This window comes from Oreochromis niloticus, linkage group LG3 (genome assembly GCF_001858045.2).
Source record: "Oreochromis niloticus isolate F11D_XX linkage group LG3, O_niloticus_UMD_NMBU, whole genome shotgun sequence".
NCBI classification, from domain to species: Eukaryota; Metazoa; Chordata; class Actinopteri; order Cichliformes; family Cichlidae; genus Oreochromis; species Oreochromis niloticus.
In genome coordinates, this window is record NC_031967.2 from 22019118 (window position 1) to 22043770 (window position 24653).

The window sequence follows — 24653 nt, forward strand, 5'->3', positions numbered from 1 at the left end:
TATGTAGCTTGCTAACCTATTAATTGTGCTTTGTAGTACAGACCTCTGGACAGCCAGTCTCAAAGGAGGGAAAAATAGAAAAGCAGAAAATCATAACGAGATTCACGAAAACAAACATAAAACAAGAAAAAACCAAAAGACGGTTAACTTTCACTGAAACGTGAAGATAACTAAAAAATAAAGGCTAACACCAGGAATGACTAAGAGCTAAAGGAAACCACGAGGACCACGAAACCTCTACCCAAGAACCTAAATCAACAGCTGTCTGTTTGATACCAGCTTGGAGTATTTCAGTGCTAATTTCAGTCAGTAATTAAAAAGTGTGTTGCCAAGTGACTTAGCAACCACAGTGACTTACATGACTCAACTTTTTTGAGGTTTCAGATTGTTTCAAAGTTGACTACGGTCTTATTTCAGTTTGTTGTAAAACATAAAAGATTTATGTTCAGAATAGCATGTGGGAAGCAGTGGCTGCACGAGTACTGTATGGATTAGCTTGTGTGTTTTGAAGCATGTGTTTGTGGATTTTTTTGGACTAAGCAGAATATGTATCTCTCAGATGAAAACCGCTCTCCCTCTCTGCCTGTTTGTCCTTGTGGCTGAGGAGGCAGATGTTCTCGCTTTCCCTCTGGATCTCCTTTCATCGTTTCCGTCCCGGTCTGTTTTTAGGCCCGGCTAATCGAACCCAGTCTCTCCCCCCTGAGACCAAAAAAAAAAAAATTCTCGTGTGATAGTAACTTTGGCTCCCGGACATGACATGTCTGCCAGTTTAAATGACTTACTTCATATTAAGAGAGAGGACTTTAACAGATGAACGTGCCTGTGCTTGGTTTTGTCATTTTCTTTTCTTTTCAGCTTAATATTTAATGCTGAGAGAGTGTATTCTTATTCTTTCCTGTAATATGTGGTAGCAACACTTTAGACAGTTAATTCTCACGAGCTATAAGTTTTTGTTTTCAGAAGTCAAGCTTGACCCGGATATATATGAGTGATGAGGGCCGTTTCTACTAAAGTGGGGAACATTTTGTTGTTTTTATGATCATTACAGGAAGCAGATGTAGAGAGTTTGCTTGTGAGGAATTCTTTCAGATTTAATTTGCAATCTTACCATTTAATACAGACACATCTGCTAATTACTGCTAAAATATACATACGAAACACAACAAAAGACCTTGTATTTGAAGAACAGAGTTTTTACAATAAACACCATAGGCAAGCCACATTTATCTTTATCACATAATCACTTTATCAAATAAGCACTGCAAACATGATACCCAGTGGACTCAGCAGCATCCACCAGCCTCCAGTAATGCACAACTTGAAGTATTACAGCAGTGTAAACAGGTGAGTTGTAAGGTCTATGTGACCTGTAGAAACCAAAATCTGTTTCTTACTGTTCTCTAACTCCTCCTAGATGCTGTTATCAATCTGGATGAAATGCTGAGATGAGAAAAAACTAAACTAATCACACAGAAGTTTTTGCCAACTGGTTGGGGAATACAGATTTTTCCCCAGGTGGTTGTCAGGCATTGACCGTCCTGTAAGCCTGTATGAATGGGACTTTAGAGCGACCGCCATCCAATGATTTGTCTACAACCAAGAACATTTTTGCTAACTGAGGAATACACCTAGCAGCAGGCATTTGCCAGCGGGGTCACTGACTGGTCTTTAGGCCTGTGTAACTACAGCTTTATTTACTTGATCTTACATTTTTACCCTGATTGTCACGCATTTAAAGTTAACATCAAGTAGTTAGTTGTCACATGTCTATGAAACCTCAATAGGACTGGAAGTGCTTTGTCCACAGATATCACCATCTTGAAGCCTTTAGATAGAAGGCAGGTTGAAGGCACTTCTGCACTGGCTTAATTTTCTGATCTGGAAGCTCTGCCCATGTTTTATACCGTCTGCTAATTGCAGAAAGACTTCCAGTCGTAGAGAGGTCCAGAGGTTAACGGTTTTCTGACTTCTGTAAACACTGTCGGCTGAGTTTCCCACTGGATTGTTTTTTTTAAATAAATCCTGGTCATGCCATGTTTCAAAAAGGAGAGCTATCCTGTACCCATGATAGTCACTCTCTGACCACTTGAATTGAAAAGTGGCTGGCCATTGAACAAGCGGTTTCACAGTCAGATCCGGCCCGCCTCGCAACATTTTTTCAAAATGAAGCAAGAGTGAATATGTTGATCGTGATACATCAAAACAGGCCTTCAGAAAAAAATCGATGGTGTCACGGCATCTCTGTTCATTCTTTTATACTGTTTGTGGTTTAACATGAAGGTCTTGTTTTTTGGCCTTCGGAGGAACTGCTCTTTTGCGCTGGATTCATTTCTCTGCCCCAGAGGTTGCAGATTATTTAACACACTTTTGTTGCTCTAGTGAATTTTTACTGCAACAGGATTGTGGAAGTAGGATTGACCTAAAACAGATGTGTTTAAATCCTTTTATAAACATTGAGGTCTATGACTTTAGTTTTCGGTACAGTAGTAGAATCAATTCATCGCCGGTCTACTCATAGTTTTTGTTTAGTTTTGGGTCGAGCAGACAGGTCACGTCAGCGGCTGAGAGAATCAAAGTCGGCCTCCACTTTACAGAAAGATAAAGGAGACGTGTCTTGCTGGGAAAACACGCATCCATTTCGATAAAGGCTGTTTATCTTATCTCCCTGTTTTCTTGTAATTTGTTTGGCTGTCTCACAACATCCTTTATTAAAGTAATATTTCTCCCTTGCGTACCATGACACCATTAGACTCAGACAGCTGCTCGTTTTAAATACATATATTATTACTGGGTATTTCTCTTCATTATTAGTCAAACATTGCTCTAACTTCACATAAGCGGCCTCAGATCAGAGACCGTCTCTTCTCCTTCCTTAGATCATTACTGGGTACAGTAGTTTTCTTTGACCAGCTGCCGTCCCTCCACATGGTTACAGCCCAGTCCCAACACAGCGGGATCTTTCTGTTTCATGGTCATCTGGCTGCTGACGGTTCACTTCCTCTCTAAATGAAGGGTACAGTGCACCAGAGTTTACTTCACAGCCATAGGCAATAAGCAGACGGACCCAAAATGAGATTTTTTGGCTGCTGTGCAATTCAGCAGGATCCGAATACAATTAGTATCCATATGGGGTCTGCTTTTTGGAGCTCTGATGCATTTGAAAGGAAATTTGCAAAGTTTTCTGTGTGTTAACTTTCCACTTTTAAAGCATTTTATTTAGGAGTCACAGCTGCTTGTTCTTTCATCATATATCCTTTGCTGTCTATCCCTCTCGCCTTCATCCCAATTTTAAAAGCCAGAAGCTAAGTTTGGGCTTCTTATACACTGTGTGTGTGTGTGTGTGTGTGTGTGTGTGTACAGTAATCATGTATGTGTCTGCATTTCTACCTGCCAGCACATGCATCCTGCCAGGAACTGAAATTTTATATTTTTCAGATACAGTATTTCCACTGTTGCACACTGGGTGAATTATTATTCACATTAAAAATAACTAGGCTTCCTGTAAACCTTAAATGAAGCCGTAAAACAGATTCCCGAGGACTCGCACAGAGGGGACACTTTCAGCTGTCGTTACGTCTTATGTAAGATGCCTCCTCGGAGTTTCAAAAACACACCGAGGAGAAGACGCATCAGCTGCTTTTGTTATCAAGCGAGAGCAGCAGACGCATGCTGTCTGCACCAGGGCAGGTATGCCACATGGTTTTTCTGTGAGTGTGTGTGTGTGTGTGTATGTTTTGATGTGGGTTACTGGGTGTGTTTCAGTGCCAGCAGCCGGTGCCTGCTTTACAGTCGGTTAACATCTCCTGGCTGACCTGCAGCAGCCGAGGAGGAGGGAGCGAGTGTCGGGAGAGGCCAGGCTGGCACTGGCTCAGCAGTGGAAAGTCACACCTGGCCTCTGGCTTAGCAGCGAGTAAATGAGTTGTGAAGAGTATTAGTACTGTCGATTCTCTGTTGCACTTTATAATTAAACCTGCTCGCTAAATGTCTCTCTTTACCAAAGCCGGAGACCTCTTTACTGCTCCCACTGCTGTCATTTCTATTTAAAATAGTACTAAAGCTCATAATTAGTCTTGGTGCTAACATTAAAGGGTTTTCAATCCCATCAGATATCCCACGTGGATGTATTTTTTAAAAATGTATTAAACGTGTTTAAACGATGTGTGTGGGTGTGGATCTAGAGACTTTATGATTTTTCTCGTTTTAAACACATGGCACCAAATTAAACCGTCTGAAACTCCCTCCTCTCTGGAGCCTGTTGTGATTTGGCTGCCGTCAGTGTTGTGGATTTGTTTTTCCAATTAACGCAAACAACTTTTGGAAGCGCTTGAATAGACCGTGACGTTTGTAACTGTGCAGCAGCCAGGAATGAAATGACAACTGTTACATATTAACAAATTAACTCCAATAATTTGGTCTTTTCTCGATATGAATCTTTGCGACTCTTTCAGCTTGTAACAGCAATCTCACTTAAACACTAAGAGTTATTCATAAGTAATTCATGGAAGTGTGGGTGTGATTATGTAGAGATTGTCGATGATGATTATAGTTTAGTCAGGACCGCTGTAGTGAAAAAAGAAAAAGGTTTATTCTTGTAGTCCTTATTTACACAGGCCCAGAGGTGAGTCAGTGCTAGGGGACGCTCTTCTCCAACTAGATGGCGAGTGGTTGCTGGGTGAAGTCAGTCGCAAAGAGAGTGGTGCATCAAAAGCCTCCTTGTCATTGCTTTAGTTCCTACCAGATTGCCGTAATCACCCATAATTTGTGCAGAAGATGCGAAATTGTCTGAAAACACTGGCTAAAAACAGAGCGTTCACCTCCAAAGTGAAACCTGTGTCTTATTATTGCCAACACATTTCAAAAGTACAGCTTTTACTCTGAAACCGAATGGTCTTCGTTTCCAGATCGCACTCTTCACAGCTTTACTGCCGCTTAGCGAGTAATTGGCAAAAGTTGGGAAGTCCAACTTGGTGTCACAAACTACAGGTAAACTGCTAGTGACCAAAGCTAACACAAGGAGCTTTTCAGTGCAGCAACCTTCCACAACCACTTGCCAACCAGTCTGGGACACATTTTTTCCCTAGCAACTGATGGTTGCCGCATGGTTGACAAACCAATCACTGAACCTCTGTCTCAACATATATTTGAAATGAAACCAGCACATGACATGACATGACGGTATTGTTTCAAATATATTTATTAAGAAGCTGATACAATGAAAATTATTCAGGTTAAAATTAGTGCTTCAGATATTAAGCAGACAATTTGGGAGCAGTGATGTAACCATGAGGGAAATAATCATCTGTTTTCCCCCTAACCTCGTGTTTTGGAGTCTGACAACTCAAAAATATTTAGATATTTTGTTAAAAATATAAAGAGTTTTTGAAACATTTCAGTTACTTTTTTGTCAGCTTATTGTCGAGACGTCAGAGATCTTCTTTTTTAAGAGCAAATATTATATATTGCTGTAGTGTAGGCTTAGGATTAATGGTAATAAACCAACTAGACCTGTGCGCTGTAAGAGATTTGCTGTTCTGATGTAGAGAAGGCTGAGCCATCAGCTAATGTGGGCTGGCACTGAGATCAGCTGATCTGTGGGACTGTGGCTGAGCCTGACTTCAGGGTCTACCTGCTCTAACGCTAAGTTTGATTTTACAAGTTAGTTAATGTTACTTCTGCAGTTAATCCTGGGAGTGTTTTCCTGACTCTACCAAAGGACGTGATGGTAAATTGTGTACAATCTTAAATGACTGAAAAGATCTTCAAAGGTCACATGACTGCAGCTTCCATCACAGTGAATACAGAGGAACAAAAATAAAACATTTCATTTGGTCTACTGCAAAATACACCAGTAATCACAGTGAATTATGGGAATTGCTGGCTCAGATAATCGCTTGTGAGAAAGTACCAAGATAACAGCTGGTAAGAGTCCTTGTCTCCAGTAACAGCATAATTCAAATAATCATAATCTGATTTTTAGAGGTAATTTCAAGCAGTTAAACATCAGAGACTTATGAGGTCATTGCAGATTACATCAGTTCAAACATTACAGCGAATTATGTCATTAATCAGGTAATCTGCTCTTTATGACAACCCAAATGAGAAAGTAGCTTTATTTTGATTCATTTTCACTGCAACTGTTTTCAGAAGTTGATTTATGAATAAAAGAAGGTTTAAAGACGTTCATTCGACCCCACCCTCTTCTCGTCATTCAGCCTCACAGCGTGCTGTGACCTGATCCGACTCAGGTGATGCTAATAGAAAACACACTGCATCCTGTGAATGAGTGCAGGTGATCAAAAAGGATTTTCTAATGTTTCCCATGTGCATAACTGGTTTTAGATGCTCATAAAGCTTCCTTTGATTGTTGCATTTCTTTGTAATGAAGATGGTGTTCAGTGCCACAAAACAGTTTTCCCTGCCTGGAATAATTAACTTTGAGCTGGACTCTTCTTTTTTACCTAGCCAGAAGAATCATTTTGTCATATTTGCCAGATTTTCCACTGCTACATGTCCAGACATGAAAATGATCAAAGTCTGCTCATAAATCTGTGAAGCTGTTTTTCAGTTCTGTCCGTGAAGCTTTTCGATGTCTTGCAGTCGTCAGACAGTTTTTCATTTCAGCAAAACTTTCATTTTTGTACACGCCCGTCGTCCAGTTTTTCCTACCAGATGTCTCTTTGTGTCTTACTTGTGTTTAAATTAAGAAGGGATTTGTTTTTTTAACTGCAGTATCTCTCATCTTAACAGCATGCCCACCTGGAACTTATAAACCAGAGGGAACACCGGGAGGTGTGAGCACCTGCCTGCCCTGCCCTGACGCCCAGCACACCTCCCAGCCTGGCAGCACCTCCCCCAATGACTGTGTCTGCAAGCCGGGCTATACGCCAATAGGCATGACCTGCCAAGGTAAAAGCATCCGATGCGTTAAATAAGAAAGTGGATACGTGTGAAACAGGATGATGGTCTCTTCTGTGTTGCCTTTCTGAAAGCTTTAATATTTTAGTGTTGCTAAAATATTGAGAGGTTTTAGTGTTTTCTAGCTTTAAGAACACTGTTTTTAATTAAGCTGTTTGCATGAGCAAATACATTCACATGCAAAAATCCCCACTTGCACTGTTCCTGTTCAGCCACCTGAACCACAGCTTCTAGTACAAGACCATCTATTATTTTAATATTCTTGCATTATAATTGTTTTGAATGTTTTGCTTAATCTGCATAGGCGAACCATAGATTATGACAGGTTCACTGAGCTTTAATGATACAATATAAAACTGCAGTAAGTTGTGTGTGTGAGTGAAGCTTCAAAAACAAGAAGGCAAAACATTTATCTGTTTGTTTCAAGCATCATAAGGGGTTATTGGTGGGTACGAACCCCACTGTGATCGCACCAGGTTTCATCTAAAAGATTTGATCTGATCCCTTGGTGCAGAGGATGAATATGCTCTCAGGGACAAAGTCTATCCTATCTTATTTGTCTACAAAATAGGTATCATGAAGCCTGTGTTGTGTATGAGTTTTCAGTGTTTTTTAATAAAATTTCATCCTTCTGTGGTCTCCTCTCTCCGCATCATGCTTTAATTACTTCTCATGTTCCAGTGGGACTTATTTGTCTTTCGGTTACTTCCTGTTTTCCTTTTAAAGTTGTTTTTGCCATTTTTTATTGTGCCTGTGTCTCATTCCTGCCTTTTTTCAGATCATCTGTTTGTCCTCCCGATGTTCTTATCAGTTTTATTTCCCATATTAGCCAACCCATTTTCCTCTGGAAGCTTGTTTCTGCCTTTTTAAAAATAAAAAATGAAACAATTCTGACGGGGGTTGAAATAAAAAAAAAAAAAAAACCTAACTTGAAATTTGTGGCCAAAACAAGCTTCCATAGTTTTCCAACAAGTGTCCTGCTTTTTCCCAGTTTGCCTCTTTGTATCTTTTCCTCTCCTCTGTTTAAGCCTCCTATACTTGTCTCCTGCATATAGGAAAACAAACAGCCACGTCACAGGTACTCAGCTGCAGTCGTTAGAGGTTAAATACCTGGAGCTTCCCAACAGCTATTAGAACTGAGGAAACCTCTCAGATGAGACATGAAACATCTTTCTAACTGTATTCAGGACAGCCGTGCTCAGGACAGGCAGCTGGTACAGTTCTGTCAGCCTTTATTTAAGCAGGACAAAAACTCTTTAGATTGAAAGTCTCTTGAGCGTCCTGGCCTGCTCTCATTCTGTCCCCAACATGTAAGTTAGTGGAGGCAAGCAGTGCTCCAGCTGTGTGGTGATTTGTAATGGCGGCGAACACACATTTTAAAACATGTGTATAAACATGCTTCCTAACACAGAAGATGTTTCGTAAAGTAGGAATTTGTGGCCTGCAATGGCTTTGAGGAATAGTGGTGAAAAACATGCAGGGCAGTAAATAAAGTGATAATCTGGTGAATTAACTGGAACAAAAAAGACAAGATATTCCTCAGAAGTATGGGATGACAGCATCATGTATCTAGATCGCTTTCCAGTAATTTTGCCAGTCCTCCCATTCCTCGAAGAATGAGCCAGTGATTTCCAAACAGCAGTTCATCTGAACACATTGAGCTCCATTAATCACCACATTCATGCACTGCTTTCTACTTTCTCAGGCAGAAAGAGAAAATAGGGTGTTGAAGGTTGGCATGCTGTAATTTTCTGCTTAAATGCTTTTTTATTCAGTTTTCATCAACAAAATCAACTTTCTGTGTCATAGTGGATCAGTTTGTTTGTTAGCTTTAATCTGAAATTCACTCTCCCCTCCTCTCCTCTCCTCTCCTCTCCTCTCCTCTCCTCTCCTCTCCTCTTCTCTCCTCTCCTCAGTGATACATTGTCCAGCGCTGTTGCCCCCAGAATATGGCTTTTTTGTCCAGAATGTATGTAACAACCACTTTGACGCGGCCTGTGGTGTGCGATGCCAGCCCGGTTTTGACCTCCAGGGAACCGGCATCAGACTCTGCCAGGCTGACGGCACCTGGTCAGGGACACCGGCCAGCTGCAGAGGTGAGGAGAAAGCCTGATGCATGTAATATTACAATGATGATCATGACGGGAGCCATCGTCACACAATGAAACGTTTGTTGATGAAACATCCCTCAAGACTTTCAGCTGAGCAATATACACAGCTGTGAAAATCAGCATATTTAAGAAGCTTTTAATTTTCTTTTAAAACAACTATTGGCTGATTGATTGATTAAATGGTTTTTCTTTGTTTCTGTCATACGTGCCCAAGTACATGTCTGTGAACCAAAAGTTCAGGCTTCAGATATTCAGTTTCACAGTTTTTTTCTCATTTTGGCCGTCCAGCCATCATTCATTTCATTCCTCTTATCCAGTTCAGGGTTGAGGTGGGGGTGGAGCCTATCCTAGCTGCCATAGGGCGAGAGGCAGGGTACACCCTGGACAGGTCGCCAGTCTGTCGCAGGGCTAACACATAGAGATAAACGACTATGCGCTATGGGCTACTCTCCCAACTACTCGTCTATGGGCAATTTAGAATCACCAGAACTTATCTGTGATCTACATGCACAGAAATCCTAATCAAACAGATCACATCAACTCTAAAACTAAAGCTTACAGATCTAAAACAGAAATTCCTCCATAAATAGAGTTGCAGTTACTGCAGACTGGGAGGCAGTTTAACCTGCAAAGTTGTGCACATTGATGCAGACTGAACACAATCCACTTGAGTCAGAGTGAAGTTGTTTGGAGGCAGGTTGCCTCCCATCAGACAACATGAGCAATCACCTTGCCATCAAAAGTAGCCGCCTTCAGTTTGAGGGTTTCCACAAACAGCTTCTGGGCAACCAGTTGGTTGCTGCAAGTATATTCAATGATTCTCAGAGAGCAAAAAATGTAACGGCGTCACTGGTGAGCCACCGATTTTTTCCTAGTCACACAGAGGTGGCCGTCATATTTTTGCTCTAGTGTGACTGCGCCATAAGAACTGTGATTCATGCAGACCTTTTCCATTCGAGTCCAAGAATAAAAATATGCAGCTGGAAGCAAGCGTAATAGGTTCCCGTTATATTATTAAGTAATATGGTGCTTTAAGCGAGAGGCCTTTAATAAATTACTGACATATAACACCATGCCATTACAAACACAAGCCCATTTAAAGCAGGCACGATGATATACGTACGGTATTTTTTTGCAGTGTTCATTTGTGTGTGCGTTTGTGGATTTATTTTAAATATCACCCAGCCAGTATTTAGTCTAGCTTTTTCTCTGCACCCTAATGTCCCACCATATCTCAAAAACTGAAAAGAAAAGTAAACAGTGAGGCTAAATTACAGTAGTCGAACGTTGAAGTCAGATGGGCTATTAAAAAGATTTTTGTAGTGATCTTTTCATCGTTTAAGGCTTTTTGATTAGTCTGCTTCTTGATTGATTGTAGTGTTAATGCATGGTGGTATTATGCTACTCTGTTCTGATATAGTCGCAGCTAAATGTGCTTTACATATTTCATCATACAGCACTCAGGGTGCATAGTTATTACAATAAAACACTGAAGCTTTTGTGATTGATCACAGCAGGTTCTTCCACACCATATCTCATATCATTCCTCATTAAACCCTAATCAAAGCATCGCCTCGCCTCTGACACCCGCCAGCATTTATAAACATTTATGTAGCCCTAAATCAGTTTAGCCAGATGTAAGACGTGTCTTGATCTCTTGTACTGATTTGCTTCGAGTTTCCTAAAAGTCAGAGTCGCTGTGTGTTAGCACGTAAAGCTCTCTCGGCATAGATTGAGATCATATGTGTTTAGACTGAAAGAGGAATCAACGTTTACTGGGAGACTACTGCTTTTCTGCCAGGCCAGATGTTGAGAGGAAGAAAAGTAGGGGAGGATTCAATTAAAGAGAGTTTGCTCATGGATGAAGAAAGAAGATGAAGATTGTGCGGAAGGAAGCAGAACGGAAAGAAAGCAGAGAAGAGAGAGCTGGAAAGGTCAAAAGATTAATGAGGAAAGTGCCAGTTTTAACAGAAAGGCAGCAGCAGCAGCGTGACTCATACAAATACCAAGACACTGAATACTAAAGGGTGTGTGTTGAAGATTTATAGTATGTGGCTTTGGGTATATGTTTCCTATGTGTGTGTGCATATGTCTGCTTGTATGTGTTACTCTGAGTCTAGTCTTTACCACATACTGCTGGACCTCCCAGCTAGTTAAGCCCTGGGGGAGATGGGGGGGTCTACTCTGAACTGCCTGTCTGTCTATGGATGGTGATGAGAAATAACACGCTACACACCCTTTTCTAGACCTCAGCATAACTCAGAACAGACACACACACACCAGGATTTTCTTTGCTTATTTCATTGGGGACTTTCACACTTTGGGTTAAATCGTAGGTCACAGTTTATAGCAAATACATACTGCTGTACATCCCTGCAGTTTTATTGCTGCCTTCTTCTCCTCTGCACGGTGTGGGTGTTTAACAGTTACAGCAAACAAAATAACCAAATATTTTGTGTTTAAGTTATCTTGAAATGTACAGTGTTTGTCACTGTTTGTCATTATTCGAGGCCACACTTCCTATTTTTCTGAACCTTTCGTTCCCTCTGTGGCTCAACAGGAAATTAAATCCTATTAAACAGATAGAAGTGGCAAAATAAACCCAAGCAACAGAAGATCCAGATCCAGCTGAATATAATAATAAATAAAGCAGATTTTGTTTTTCTGTTTTGTTGGTTTGGGTTCTTCTGTTTATTTTCTCCTATCTTTGCAGTACGCTCCTGCCCGCACCTGTCCCTGCCCCAGCACGGCTTCCTGAGTTGCAGCAGCAGCTTTGCCTCCTACAGGGTGGAGTGTCAGGTGGGCTGTGATCGGGGCTACAGATTAGAGGGAGACTCCAAACTCACCTGCCAGGCAAACTACCAATGGAGTGGGCCCCAACCTCGGTGTGTGGGTAAGCTTTCACTCCACTGTCAGCCACTATCTCACACCGTGTCCTAGTGAGATGGAGAAACTCGGCTTCATGCTGTCGTGGGTTTAATTTGCTCGTTTTGCTATATCAGTGACTTTTCTAAACCTCATATCTGAAAGCAACATATGATTACAAAACATGACTCCACATTCACTGCAAGAATAAAAAATTAAAAATGCCCCACAGCTGGTTGTGATGATGCATTGAGAAAGTTAAAGGGTAGCTTCTGATTTATGGACTGCTGTTTTTGAACCTTCGGGTTTACTGATTCATCTGCCAGCATCTTGGTTTTTTGGTGCTGTAGTGCTACGTTTTCAGCTCAAACTTGCAGTATACCGTTAATGTTATCAAGCGTGGTCGAGAGGTCTGGTTCAGTGAAATCAAGTGAGTTTTAACCCATTTAAAAAGACATAAAGTGCCTTCCAAATAATTAGGTTAACTGTTAACAGGTCAGTAATGTGACTGGATATTACAAAGAACATCTTAGAGAAGGAAATATTCAAAAGAACTGTGTTTACAAATGGTGGAATAATTTCAGAATAATATTCATTAGCATAAATCTTTGAAGACTTTTAATCACTGGCAGTACAAACAATACAAATACACTAATGATCAAAAGTTGTCACATCTTAAAATGGAAATAAAACTCTTTGCATTCAGTTTTTATTTACATTTTAAGCTGGTGAGTTATAGAAATTAAACTCCTCCCCAGCTGCCACGAAGAGTCATTTTGTATTATCATCAGGGTGTAAACCTGCGTATTTGTGATGGACACATGAGGAACACGAGTTTTTTTTGGCACTTTTTTCATTGGCTTAATTTTTCAGCCATGGATGTTGCTGCTTAGACATAACCTGCTGCCTGTTCAGTTATTTTTGTGTGCTCGAGTGAGGCGGGTCTTGTTTTTGGCACCAACTGTTTTATTCCAGGACTTTAACAAAGTGGCACATTCTGTATTTTCCCCATTTTGGGCTAAAAATAATTCAATCCCAGTTTAATAACCCTCTTCACGTCGTATCCAAGAGAATTCATCTATTACAGCCACATCTTTCCATGTCTTCAGTCAAAGTCTTGGTATTCCCTCATCTGTGGAGTTAAATCCGATTTATTCATGCAGTTATTGAATTAGCATTGTTTTCCATAATAAATCTTCCCAGCCTTGCTTTCACTCAGATACACAGCAGTCCTCTCTGACAGTAAATATGTCTTGCAGCATGACTATCATTCAAGTGAGCGCTCGCATGATTTGTTTTGCTTCTGCTTACTGAAACGTGTCTGGCTGAAAAAACACAAAGTCAATCTATCAAACAAATGGCCCCGATTTGGGTTTCTATGAAAAAACGGTGTAGTTTACAAGCGTATGTAAACACGCATATACAGCGGTTAAACATATGGGGCGTGTTTGCGCAGAGACCCGCCATGGCACAAGACACATCTGCTTTCTCACAGCAAAGCTACAGTTACCACATATACACAACACAAAATTACCCACGCACTCCAAAACTGATAGTTAAGTCAAAATAGTCGCACACACTCGTGCCCACCACAGAGAGCACCCAGGTCATGCACACGAACACACAAAAAAGGGACAGTGTGAGAGCGTTTGGCCACAAATCTCCGGCCGGCACTGACTCACTTCCAACCAACCAGCTAGACGCACTATTTAAAAACGCCTGAGCCATCTGCTTCCGAAAAACTCTCTCCATCCCTTTATCAATAACTCCAATCTCTGCACTGAGTGAGCCGCTGCTTGTTTGTTTGGCCATCTCTGCATTTTCCTGCAGACTTTAGCACAACTAAGAGGACTCTGCGGGCTGCCGTTGGTTTGTTTTAGTGTTTGTTTGCTCTGTGGTGGAAGAGGATCAGCTCGGCTGCCCTGAGAGGATGCTGAAATAGATTTTTTTTTTTTTTTCATCCGATTGTAATCCCCGATGTCAAATATCCCTCGGAGTGAGCTTTCCCTGCAAAGCAGCTACAGCTCGAGCCAATGAAACTGAGATTTGGCGAGGGAGAGAATGAAAACGATCTATCCGTCATCAAGAAAAAAGCCACACTGGCCTCCAAAAATGCTTGAAAGGCCTCCTGTGTACGAGCCCTGCGGTCAGCGCTTTCTTAAGTTGATTTCCGACCAAATGTTTGTCATTTCCGTGCCAGTTTTTGATACACAGCGGCCGGGAATAGCTTTATTGTTGGCGTTTATGGTGGAGCCAGCTCAGAGGAAGATTTTATCACATTCGGTTAACACACAGGAAACACGGTCGAGATCTTCCAAGTCTATTTTTTTTTCCGCTCTTTTGTTCAGTGTTTTCCCAGTTTTATCTTTATAAGGAAATCTTTTCAGCTACTTTTAATAACAAACGAGAAACAGATTAATAATCTGTGTCTTGATCTTTCCCACCCAGAGGTGCGTTGCCCTCCCATCGTGACTCTGAAGAACATCTTTTTGTCCCCTCCTGCCTGTGGGAGAAGAGCAGTGTCTCCAGGCTTCGTTTGCCTCCTCAACTGTCGTCCAGGTTACAGTCTCCAGGGGAACAGGAAGGCGGTATGCCTGAGCTCTGGGAACTGGACAGCCAATGTCTATAAAGCTGTCTGCACAGGTAACTCTGTGTGTGTGTGTGTATGTTTTCCTAAAGAGGGAATCGATCTTTCCTTTCTGCAGGACTGAGGTCAGGCCAGAGGTCAAAGCTGCAGTGGCTGTAAATTGTCTCTACAGTTGTAACAAGGAAGTCAAAAATACAGAGGCCAAGACCCCTCTGCTTGAAGCTCTGGAGGTTGAATGATGGAGTTTACAGTTAGGTGTGATCATTTTCTTTCTCCACATGACTTTGGAGTAGAAGAAGGGCATGTATGGTCAGGTCCAGAAGTATTTTTGGAGTTTTGCCGCCACAGTGGAGTCAAGATATCAAACAATCAAGATGCAATTGAAGTGCAGACTTTCAGATTTGATTCCAGGGCTTAAAAAAGTGTTTGTTTTGGATTTGTTCTTTTTAAGGATTTTTTATACACAGTCCCCCATTTTCACAGGCTAAAAAGTAATTGGACAATTGGCCAGGTCAGGTCTGCTCCCTCGATAATCCATGACAATCTAAGCACATAATAAACTTAGATTCCCACTTTGCTAGGACTCTCAATGAGGTCTGAAGAAATGGAGGCCACATCCAGATACTTACAGACCTGACTGGGTAAAGGAGTAGTTTTGAAAATACAGAAATTTGCTGTCTTTCTAAGATGCAGAAGGATCATGTCTGTACACCAAAGTGTGATCAAAATGTTCTGCATCTCTGCCAATTAAAATTTTAAAAAACATATCTGATTTAAATTTAGCATATCTATCCTTAAGATTTATCACTTTTGTACCACTTTAGCTGTTTTTGATTCCTGCTTGGATCACTTGTGCATTCCTGATTCTTGCAGGATCTCCTGCTGTCAAATGATATGATGAGAAGGGCAGGTGAGAAGTGAAGAGTGTATTTCTGTGGTTGAAGAATTCCTGCATAATAGATAGACAGATACAGTTGGTTTTTCCCTGAAGAAATTGTATGGTAGGTCTAGACCCAGCTATCATAGCCAGTGAAACTTCAGGCAGTTTGACAGAGAAGTTACTTGTTGCTAACTTTGCAAAGGTGAAATCCCAGATCCCAAAGTGCAATTTGTCAAAACAGAAATTCCTTGAAGCTAAGCTGAAAACAGTCCAAGGGCACACAAAGAGAAGACCTTGAAGGTGAGATTGCCCAAATTTAAATAAGCTATGGTTCCCAGTTATGTCAGGATGGGAATCTGGCATAAACATTTGCCAAATCAAATATGCAAAACCATCTGCTGTGATGACCCTTTGTGAATATGGGAGCAGCTGAAATAAGCTTTATGGCTAGGGTAGCAGAATGTTTTGGATCCATTTTGTCATTTTGTGTGAGGTTAAAATTAGCAGGTGATTATTTAGCGATAAAGTTGGGAAGAAGAGAAAAGCATTTTGCATTTCTCCATCCAATACTGAGTAATACACAAACACCCCCGAGGCCTCATGATTAAGATTTTCTGTTTAAGACCATTTCATTCCTGTGAAAAACAAGATACAGCATTATTAGAAACCTGACTTGAAATCACTGCTGCATCTGACTGCCAAATTTTTTTGGTAGTTTTGCGTGTCGTATGTGATAAATGCGGTCAAAAGTTGATTTTCTATGGCAAGAATGCGTGGGATCTTTTAACAGGGAGCTATATTTGCAGTTCAGAAATAGAGGTGCTGTTAAGAGTGAAACATGAAGATAGAGAATAAATGGAGAAAGAGGATGATATGAAAAGAAAAACAAGAGGAAACTTGGAGTCGGAATTTTTCCATTCTGTTATTTTTTCTCTGCTCTTCCAAAGGCGAGAATGATGCTAATCCCCCCCTTAAAGCAGACCTCGGGTCACTAACTCAAACCATACCATGTCCGAGCTTTCGAGTCTATCCCCTCAGCTCAGACTGGGCTCTGGAGATCATTATAACAGACTGCAGTACTCCAGATGCCTTGCAGGTGAAACAGGTGGTGCAGAACTGCTCTCTGCCCCCCACCCCACCCCAAATGTCCTCAATACCCTCATTTCCTCATGGAGAAAGTTTGCTAATGAAGGAACTTGTGTCATTAAGGAGAGGAAGAGGTGCCATAAAGATGAAAATGAGGGGAGAGGTAAGGCGGACGGGGAGGTGAGAGGGGAAGATGAGTCATCTGTAGGTGTTTTATAATGACATGGCAGAGAGAAGATGAGTTTTTCTGATACTGTCAGACACAAATGGGCTGGAGGGAGGGGAAAAAAGATATTTAAAAAAAGAAAAGAAAATGTAAATTAGCTGGAAAGAATCAAGAAGGAGAGCTGCAATATGGGCGGCACATAACGAGGGGAGCGCAAGGAAAAGAGAAAAGTTGTTACAAAGATGAGAGTGCTCGACGAAAGCTTCTGGCCTTTCTCTCCCCTCACTTCATGTTGATGACACCCAGAGTGAAATATGTTTCCCTTGTTATAAAGATGAAGGGATCCGATCTGAGCTCAAGTGTGTTAGTGTTTAACGGAGATGGATGCCTAAGTGGATGGGTCATCGGGTCCAGATGGGAGCAGCTCTGTTGCATAACGCAACAGGCATGACCACCGCCGATCGATGGGAGAAATCAGCTCTTGGAGGCTGAGCTCGTTTGCTGCAGGCTTGAACTGAGTTCAGCTGAAACTGTGCTGGCTTCTCATTATTACAACATGCTGTATGGAGAATGAGACAAAGGAAGAAAATGTTTCATCCAAGGGTCACGGTGGCTCCGACAGCCAAGCAGGTGGACTGGTGAAGAGTTTTTTCCAAACTTCATCCTGACAGTGCCTAGCTGTTTCCTGCTGGAACAATGGGCGTTTTTGTGCATTATCCAAGGGAAAAGATTATTATAATCAAAGTAAAAACTTTGTGCAGATAGCTTTTAAAAGCTAGGTTTTTCAAATGTTTGACAGACACTTAAAATGAGGTTTGTTTTATATTTGATAAATTATTGAACCATAGCGAACACCAGCTCTAAGTGGCACAGGCATTTGAGTCGTAGTTGTATGGCGCTGTCTTCACAGATAGTCGCCCAGGCTGCTGCAGCTGCTTTTTACCATTGGATTCAAAAACCAACATAACTCTAGCTAATTTGTTCAGAGAGGGCTATAATTTTCTTGGAATTGTCGTTTTTTCCTTCAAACAATCAAAGTACAAACAGACTGAGTAGAGAAAACAAAAAATTGGCCAGCAGCCGGAAACTTTCTTTATTGATTTAGTTAACTTTTATAACCAAAAGCTGGTTTTGTTCAAAGCCTTTCTGACTTTTATCTACCTCCGCACTGTGAGGTGTTTGGAGAGTGCTACAATACTCACATAAACAACAAATCATACGAGCTTAGATTGCAAAACAAAAACATACCTTTTTTTTCCTTGGCTCTCTTCATACAGTTGTAAAAACATATAAGCATTTCAGTCTGTCACAATATCAGATTACTGATTCATGATTTCATGATCAGAATCAGCTTCATTGGCCACATATGTGTAGCATACATACAAAGAATTTGGCTTTTTTTGTTCTCAGTATACATAACCGAATAGACAATATGTGTGGCATATTTATATTTATAGGTGCAGTGGTGCAGAGTGCAAAGATGCTGGAATAAATACCAACAGGTGAAGTGAATAACACTCATTATCTCTCCATCATGGCATCATGGCATATATATTAGGGGGCAAGTGTACATTTTGTTGTCAAAGTCGATGTGTTAGAAGCAGGAAAAATGGGCAACCGTAAGGGTTTGATTGAGTTTTGCAAAGACCAAATTGTGATGGCTAGGTAACTGGTTCAGAGCATCTACAAAACTGCAGCTTTCTGGGGTGTTCCTGGTCGGCAGTGATCACTAACAGAAGTGTTCCAAGGAAGGAACGGTGGTGAACCAGTGACAGGGTCATGTGCAGCCAAGGCTCATTGATTCACATCGAGTAAAGGCTGACCCGTGTGGTCTGATCCAACAGACGAGCTACTGTAGCTCAAATTGCTGGAATTGTTCAATGTGGTTCAAATAGAAAGGTGTGAGAATACACAGAGCATCAGAACTGGACCATAGAAGAATGGAAGGAGATCTAGTCTGATGATGATGGATTGTTGCAGGCCATGCACACCCTTTCATAGAAACAGTACTCACTGATGGCTCTTTCAGCAGGATGATGTCCTGCCACAAAGGAAAAATGGTTCAGAAACGGTTTGAGGAGCACAACAAGTTTGAGGTGTTGGCTTGGCCTCCAAATTCCTTAGATCTCAGCCCAATCAGGCATTGTGGGATCTGCTGGACACATAAGTTTGATCCACCTCACAACTTATAGGATGTAAAGGATGGTGCCAGATACCACAGCACACCTTCAGGGGTCTAATGGAGTCCAAGCCTCGCCAGGTCAGGGCTGTTGTGGAAGCAAATGGAGGACCAGGTGGTCATAATATTATACCTAATCACAAACTTCAAACTTGGTTCACCAGGCTTTTTCTTCAGCAATGGAGTCTTGCATGGTGAGCATACAAACGATGGCGGCTGAGTGAATTACTTATTGTTTACTTTGAAACAATTATAACTGCTGGAAGGTCTTTCTGTAGCTCCCCACAAGTAGTCCTTGGATCCTGGACAACTCTTCTGATCTTGCAGAGAGTATCAGGTCGTGGCTGGTAAATGGGGAAATTATGTTCTTTCCGGATTATAATCCAAACAGTGCTCACTGGAACCTTAAGTAGTTTAGAAATTCTTCTATAACCAACACCATCAGTATGTTTTGCAACACTCTCACACTCAGGTTGTGAAGGTCTTGAAAGCACTCACGGGTTTTACCCATCATGAGATGTTTGAGGTGACACGTTGGAAATGAGACTCTGTTTTTTAGCTGATATTAATTTGCACTAAGTGGCAGAATTGCTTTTTAATTATGGGTAGATTTCAGCTGGTATCATGGCTTTCAATGGCTTTTTGCACCTTCCTTTTTTCATGTGTTCAGGACTTTTTCCCTGTGTCATTTCTCATTATTACACATGATATAATTTATGGACATCTATGGCTTGATTTATGTGCATGTGTCGGTTGGATGGGTTGTTATCAACATCTGGTAAGAATTTCATGTCAACGCTACCTTTAGATGTATTTACGTAAAAAATTGGTTATTACTCTTTGTACGTACTTTGAATGTTTGGGGGGAGTAGCAGGTATGTTGGTGGATGTTGAAGTGTAAGTAACAGGATAACAGTGTTTTTCAGGTGCAGGTAGTTGTCACTCGGCTGGAGTCTTAATCAGGCAGTTCGAGGGAGTGAATCATTCATATTTAGATACCACTATTATCAATCAATACCTCTAGACTGCAATACATCTAACTAAGAACTATCAGCTATTTCAGTTGAGCTTGATGCATGTTGATGTGCTGGGAGTGATGAGGGGAATGTTGAGCTGGAGTAAAAAGTAAGAAAGAGTGCATCTGGAGCTTTTTATTCCCTGTCTTCACTTGGACTGCACAGACTCAATCTAAGAGCGAGGTCTAGTGTTGCTGGAGGACCAGCAGTGGTGCTCTCTCACTCTCTCTTTGATTGCTTATCAACAATGACAAACTGGCTTGTTATGTTTTAAGCTGTTGGGGGCAATATGACATCACACGCCTGCTCTGTCAGCGATAATGAGAAGCAGGTTGAGGTCAATGTCTACGGGTTATGATGAAGGAACATCTGCAATAGTTGAATCCAATTTCATTCTCTTCTTCTTCTCCGCCTTTTTTTTTTTCTCCTGTGTCTTGTTAGATACTGAGCCACCGTGGCTACAGTGCCCCGACAACATTGTTGCAGGGACAGTTGAGCGCCGCGGCACGGCCATCGTCAGCTGGAACGTCCCAAATGCCACGGACAACTCTAAAGAAGAGGTTAGATATTTGAGAAAAAAACAGTCAATTAGATGCCACTTAATACCAGAATAGCTCGATGATTATGGGGCAATGATACAAAAGTTTGTTGTATCCACAATAAACCTGCAACATATGATAAGAGGGCACAAGCATGAGCTAAAGTACAGTATTTACTGCATACATGGCATGTGACATTCTGGGGTTTACTTTATGTGGTAGGATAAATTACATAGCTGTTTTGTAAAATTCTCAATTAATTTGCACAAAAGTAAATCTCTTCTAGTTTAATCAGCTTTCAGCTTCCTGCTTTGAAAGCAGTTTGAGTCTCTTCTTCTTCTTCTTCTTCACATTTTGTTGTCTCTCACTCCTCCAGGTGGTGGTCCAGGCAAAGCCAGTCTATAGTCCTCCACAGCTTTTCCCCATTGGAAAGGAAACCATCACATACTTTGCTACAGACCGCTCTGGAAATCAGGCCAACTGCTCCTTTACAGTCACCGTCATCGGTGAGCTCATCCTTCTGGGGACCACATAAAACCAAACAATGGATGCTGCATGTGGCCTGTGGCAGATTACAGAGAGCGAGGGCGGGTGGGGGGGACAGAGAATTCGGTCACACAGCGTTTATGTTGTGTTTGGACAACTGTTCCTGTCCTATACAGAATAACATAAATTATAAAAAGTACCTTTTTTTCAGTAAGCAGGGTTTGCATGCTCCGTGCTTGTGTGAGTTGTCTCCGGGTACTCCGGCTTCCTCCCGCAGTCCAAACACATGCGTGTTAGTTTAACTGGTGATTGTAAACTGGTCGTACTGTAGGTGTGAATGGTTGTCTATAAAAAGTGAATATGATTGGCAACTTCAAGCAACTATGGGCGAAATAACTGCTGGTAACATGAAGTGGGCGGGCTGACATATGACCTGATAGTAAACGCATTAGAGGGTCCCTACGTTGTGACTCCATCACAGTTGGAAAAGGCTCAAGTTCCCAGGTTACTCTGAGTGGGATAAGTGGAAGAAGAACGATGAGTAATTAGTGGATAAATATACTGATACAGTGGGAGGTAGTTAAAGGCGTAAAGGTAGTGAGTGTCTTTTAGGGTCCAAACTCGTCACCTCTCAGTTAGGACACTTTACCACCGGTTTGTTACTCCATCTGCTTACTGCAGCTCGTTTCAGTCATTTCACTGAAGCACTTTCAGAGATTTTAATTGACTAACTTAGCAGTAAGTTCTGCTCCAGCAGGTGCCAAACACTGCTGTTGAGAGTGAATAACAGGGGTGTCCCATGTCAGCCACTCAGTAATCACTGCAGTCAGGGGGGAAAAACCCCAAGCATGGTAGCTGTGAACATTTCCATATGTTATTATGTTGGTGGAAAGTTGTGGGTTTTTATTAGAGACATGTGTTCAGCTCGTGCCCTCTGACACGCTCTGCTGCTGCTGCATCGAGAAAGTCAGATGACAGAGTTGCACTCGGCTCCCCAACGGTTTTTTTTTTTGCCTTTTTACCTAAATATTATTGAGTTTGTGGCCTGACTTATTCTATTTATAGTGACTGGCGTTCAGAAATGTGACTTTAACAAGTTTTCTCTGTCTGCGCACATACTTTCTGTCTGTCTCCAGATACGGAGCCCCCGGTCATTGACAGGTGCAGGTCACCGCCCGCGATCCAGGCCACGAACACAGAGACGGCAGTCGACTGGGAAGTCCCGCAGTTTTCCGACAACTCAGGTATGTCTGGACGCTCCCTCTTTAGACCGTTTATTCTTTTGCAGCTCTGTTCCACTCTGCTCCACCCTCTGTCTCAGTCTGTGATGGCTAAACAGGATCTTTTCCTCTGGGAGATTGGAAAAAGAAGGTTCTGCGAATAACAGTGAAGGACACTGGACATAGAGGACGAACTGTAACTGACGTCGCCTCATTAGCGCGTCTGTGTTTAGAGAGAGAATGGGCCTAGCGGACAGATGAAGCTGTTACAGCGTCTGCGAATATCATTAATGTGAAAACAGATGGAGACAGTGGAGAGAAGCAGGTGTTATTGCTATGAAAAAAGTCCTTCTGTGGGAATGCGTGCTCATTCCACCCATTTTTCACACAGTCTGGATAATTGTGTGAGCAAATGCAGTACTCGAGTCTTACTTAGTTGTCAGTTCATTATGTTTGTGGGGTTTTTTGTTTTTTTTAATCAGAGTGATTGTAGTTGTTATGTTAAGACATTAATCACTGTCTAGGTGAAGCTGACGCTCTAGCAGTACACCCACTAGAAAAATATCTGTTTAATTTAGAGTATTAGGACTTCACCTAAGTGACAGTGCTCAGAAGTGTTGTTCATTGGCATAAAAAAATCAAAGTTCTACCGTGATTGTGGTTCTGTGGTGACTCGAGACTAATCACTCACATTTTCTGGAGCTGCTCTTAACCAAATCCTCTCTAAGACAGTGTAAATGTAAACCTAGAAAACATTATGGGATCCGATTGCAAGAAAAATGTTCTGTATTTTTGCATAAATGTGACCTTGAACATTACACAAGTGCAAAAAGTAGAGACAGAGAGCCCAATTACATAAATGAAATGTAAATATTACACTGGGATGTGTGGGGTTTTCCTTGGCTCAGAATGACTCTTTAGGGGGAAAAGTATGCACGCAAGCATGATTGGTTTGCATATAGCTAGGCAAGCTTTCTTAATTACATTAGTTAACAGAAGAGTTTTGTTATTTTTGGCTATTTTATAAACAAAAACGTCTGAGCTTTTTGGGGGGGTTTTCTCGAAACTGAAAAGCGTCAGGCCTAAAATAAATTATCCACAGCAGGTGAACGATAGGAAATAGGAAAAATTCCAGTAAAAACCTGACACGGGACCTGACGGGCACATCTGGACCTTCAGTTGATCCATCTGCTGTTCACTGAAGCCTCATCAGGAATGGTCTCAGTCGAATTGTGGGTGTCATGAAGCCGTTTTTAAGGAAGGGCAACCTTGAGAAAAGGCTATGAGGTTTGCAGGAAGATGTCAGGAGCCAGTTTTCTATCCCCTTTTGTGGAAAACCAAAACCCAGGAGCCACAGAAATAAACAGACATCTTAACCTAAGAGAGAGAGGGAAGGCAGAATAGTTTGTACAGTAGCAGTGACGGTGCTTAGTGGGCTTACTGGGAAGATGAAGTGAGTAAAAAGTACATGCAGGTACTTCTTTTTACTGGTTAATGTGAGAATTTCCTAACTTTGACTTAATTTGCAAATATATCTTCACTTTGGATTAACTTTTTTTTTTCATTTAGAATAATATCGTGAAGGATGAGATAAATTAAACATGTACTGCGATGATTACAGAGCACAGAATTATTTGAATGCAGGGTTTCATCTTCAACATGTTATGTATTTTGTGAATTTGTGATTTAATAACTTGCCGAAATGAAAAAGGCACGTTGTGTCTGCTCTTTATCGAACTTTTTTTTTGCAGCCGTGTTTCTTTAAAACTCAAACTGGACCACAGAGCAATAAATTCAACATTGAAACGTTCTTCAAGGGTGTTTTGACAGGCCATAAAGCTGTAACTGGCGACTCCTGGACTCAATACACAACCAAATCTGAATGCTATAAAAGTTTGTATGAAGGTCGCTTTGCCAGATAGACTAAATATCGTAGAGCTGGTGAATTTGTCCTGGCGCTCCGACTGTACCCAAACAGCTGGGGTGGTGACAGACAACAAACCAGACTTCTCCGGGCTCCAGCCCGCAGCCGGGCTCATGTAATGCACCGACTCTGCACATAAATAACACTAACAGTGATTACGTGTGTGTGTGTGTGTTCACAAATTCAGACACAAACACAGGCCCCAAAATTAACATCTCGCTCACCAAAGCCCCAAAGTGATCATTCTCCACCTGCCTGCAGAGGTGCACCCCCATCAAACACACACACACACACACCCCCCCACACACACACACACACACTGTAATAACAGGCTACTGCGGCTGCTTCAGGTCCACACGACGTCAGCCTGGGGCTGCTTCGACGTCAGTGTTTTGTTTTTCCAGGCCCACACCCTGATGCCAGCTCTATATATAGTCATGACTCTGGAGACATGTACATACAAACACACACACACACACACACACACACACACACACACACACACACACACACACACTTAGGCTAAATATAAGGGGAGACTCCAGCAGGCCAGACATGTGTCAGCCCTGTTGGAACGGTGCTGCTACTGTTAATAAAGGAGATGGATCGGAGTTAAACGAAAGGTTGATCCCTCACTTTTCCCTCCTCCTTAATCCCGTCTGTGTCTCTCACACTTGGT

The 24653-nt window shown here is 41.7% G+C and overlaps 1 protein-coding gene across 3 annotated transcripts in view; it reads left to right on the forward strand.

Moving 5' to 3' along the window:
- svep1 (sushi, von Willebrand factor type A, EGF and pentraxin domain containing 1) overlaps positions 1-24653 on the forward strand; it is a 110867-nt gene that overhangs the window by 55141 nt on the left and 31073 nt on the right. For all 3 annotated transcript variants that reach the window (XM_019353588.2, XM_005453112.4, XM_019353579.2), the window contains 7 exons: positions 6748-6906; positions 8832-9011; positions 11740-11919; positions 14340-14534; positions 20247-20365; positions 20721-20850; positions 21967-22074. In XM_019353588.2, coding sequence (XP_019209133.1) covers positions 6748-6906; positions 8832-9011; positions 11740-11919; positions 14340-14534; positions 20247-20365; positions 20721-20850; positions 21967-22074 — 1071 coding nt within the window. The remainder of the gene's footprint in view (positions 1-6747; positions 6907-8831; positions 9012-11739; positions 11920-14339; positions 14535-20246; positions 20366-20720; positions 20851-21966; positions 22075-24653) is intronic.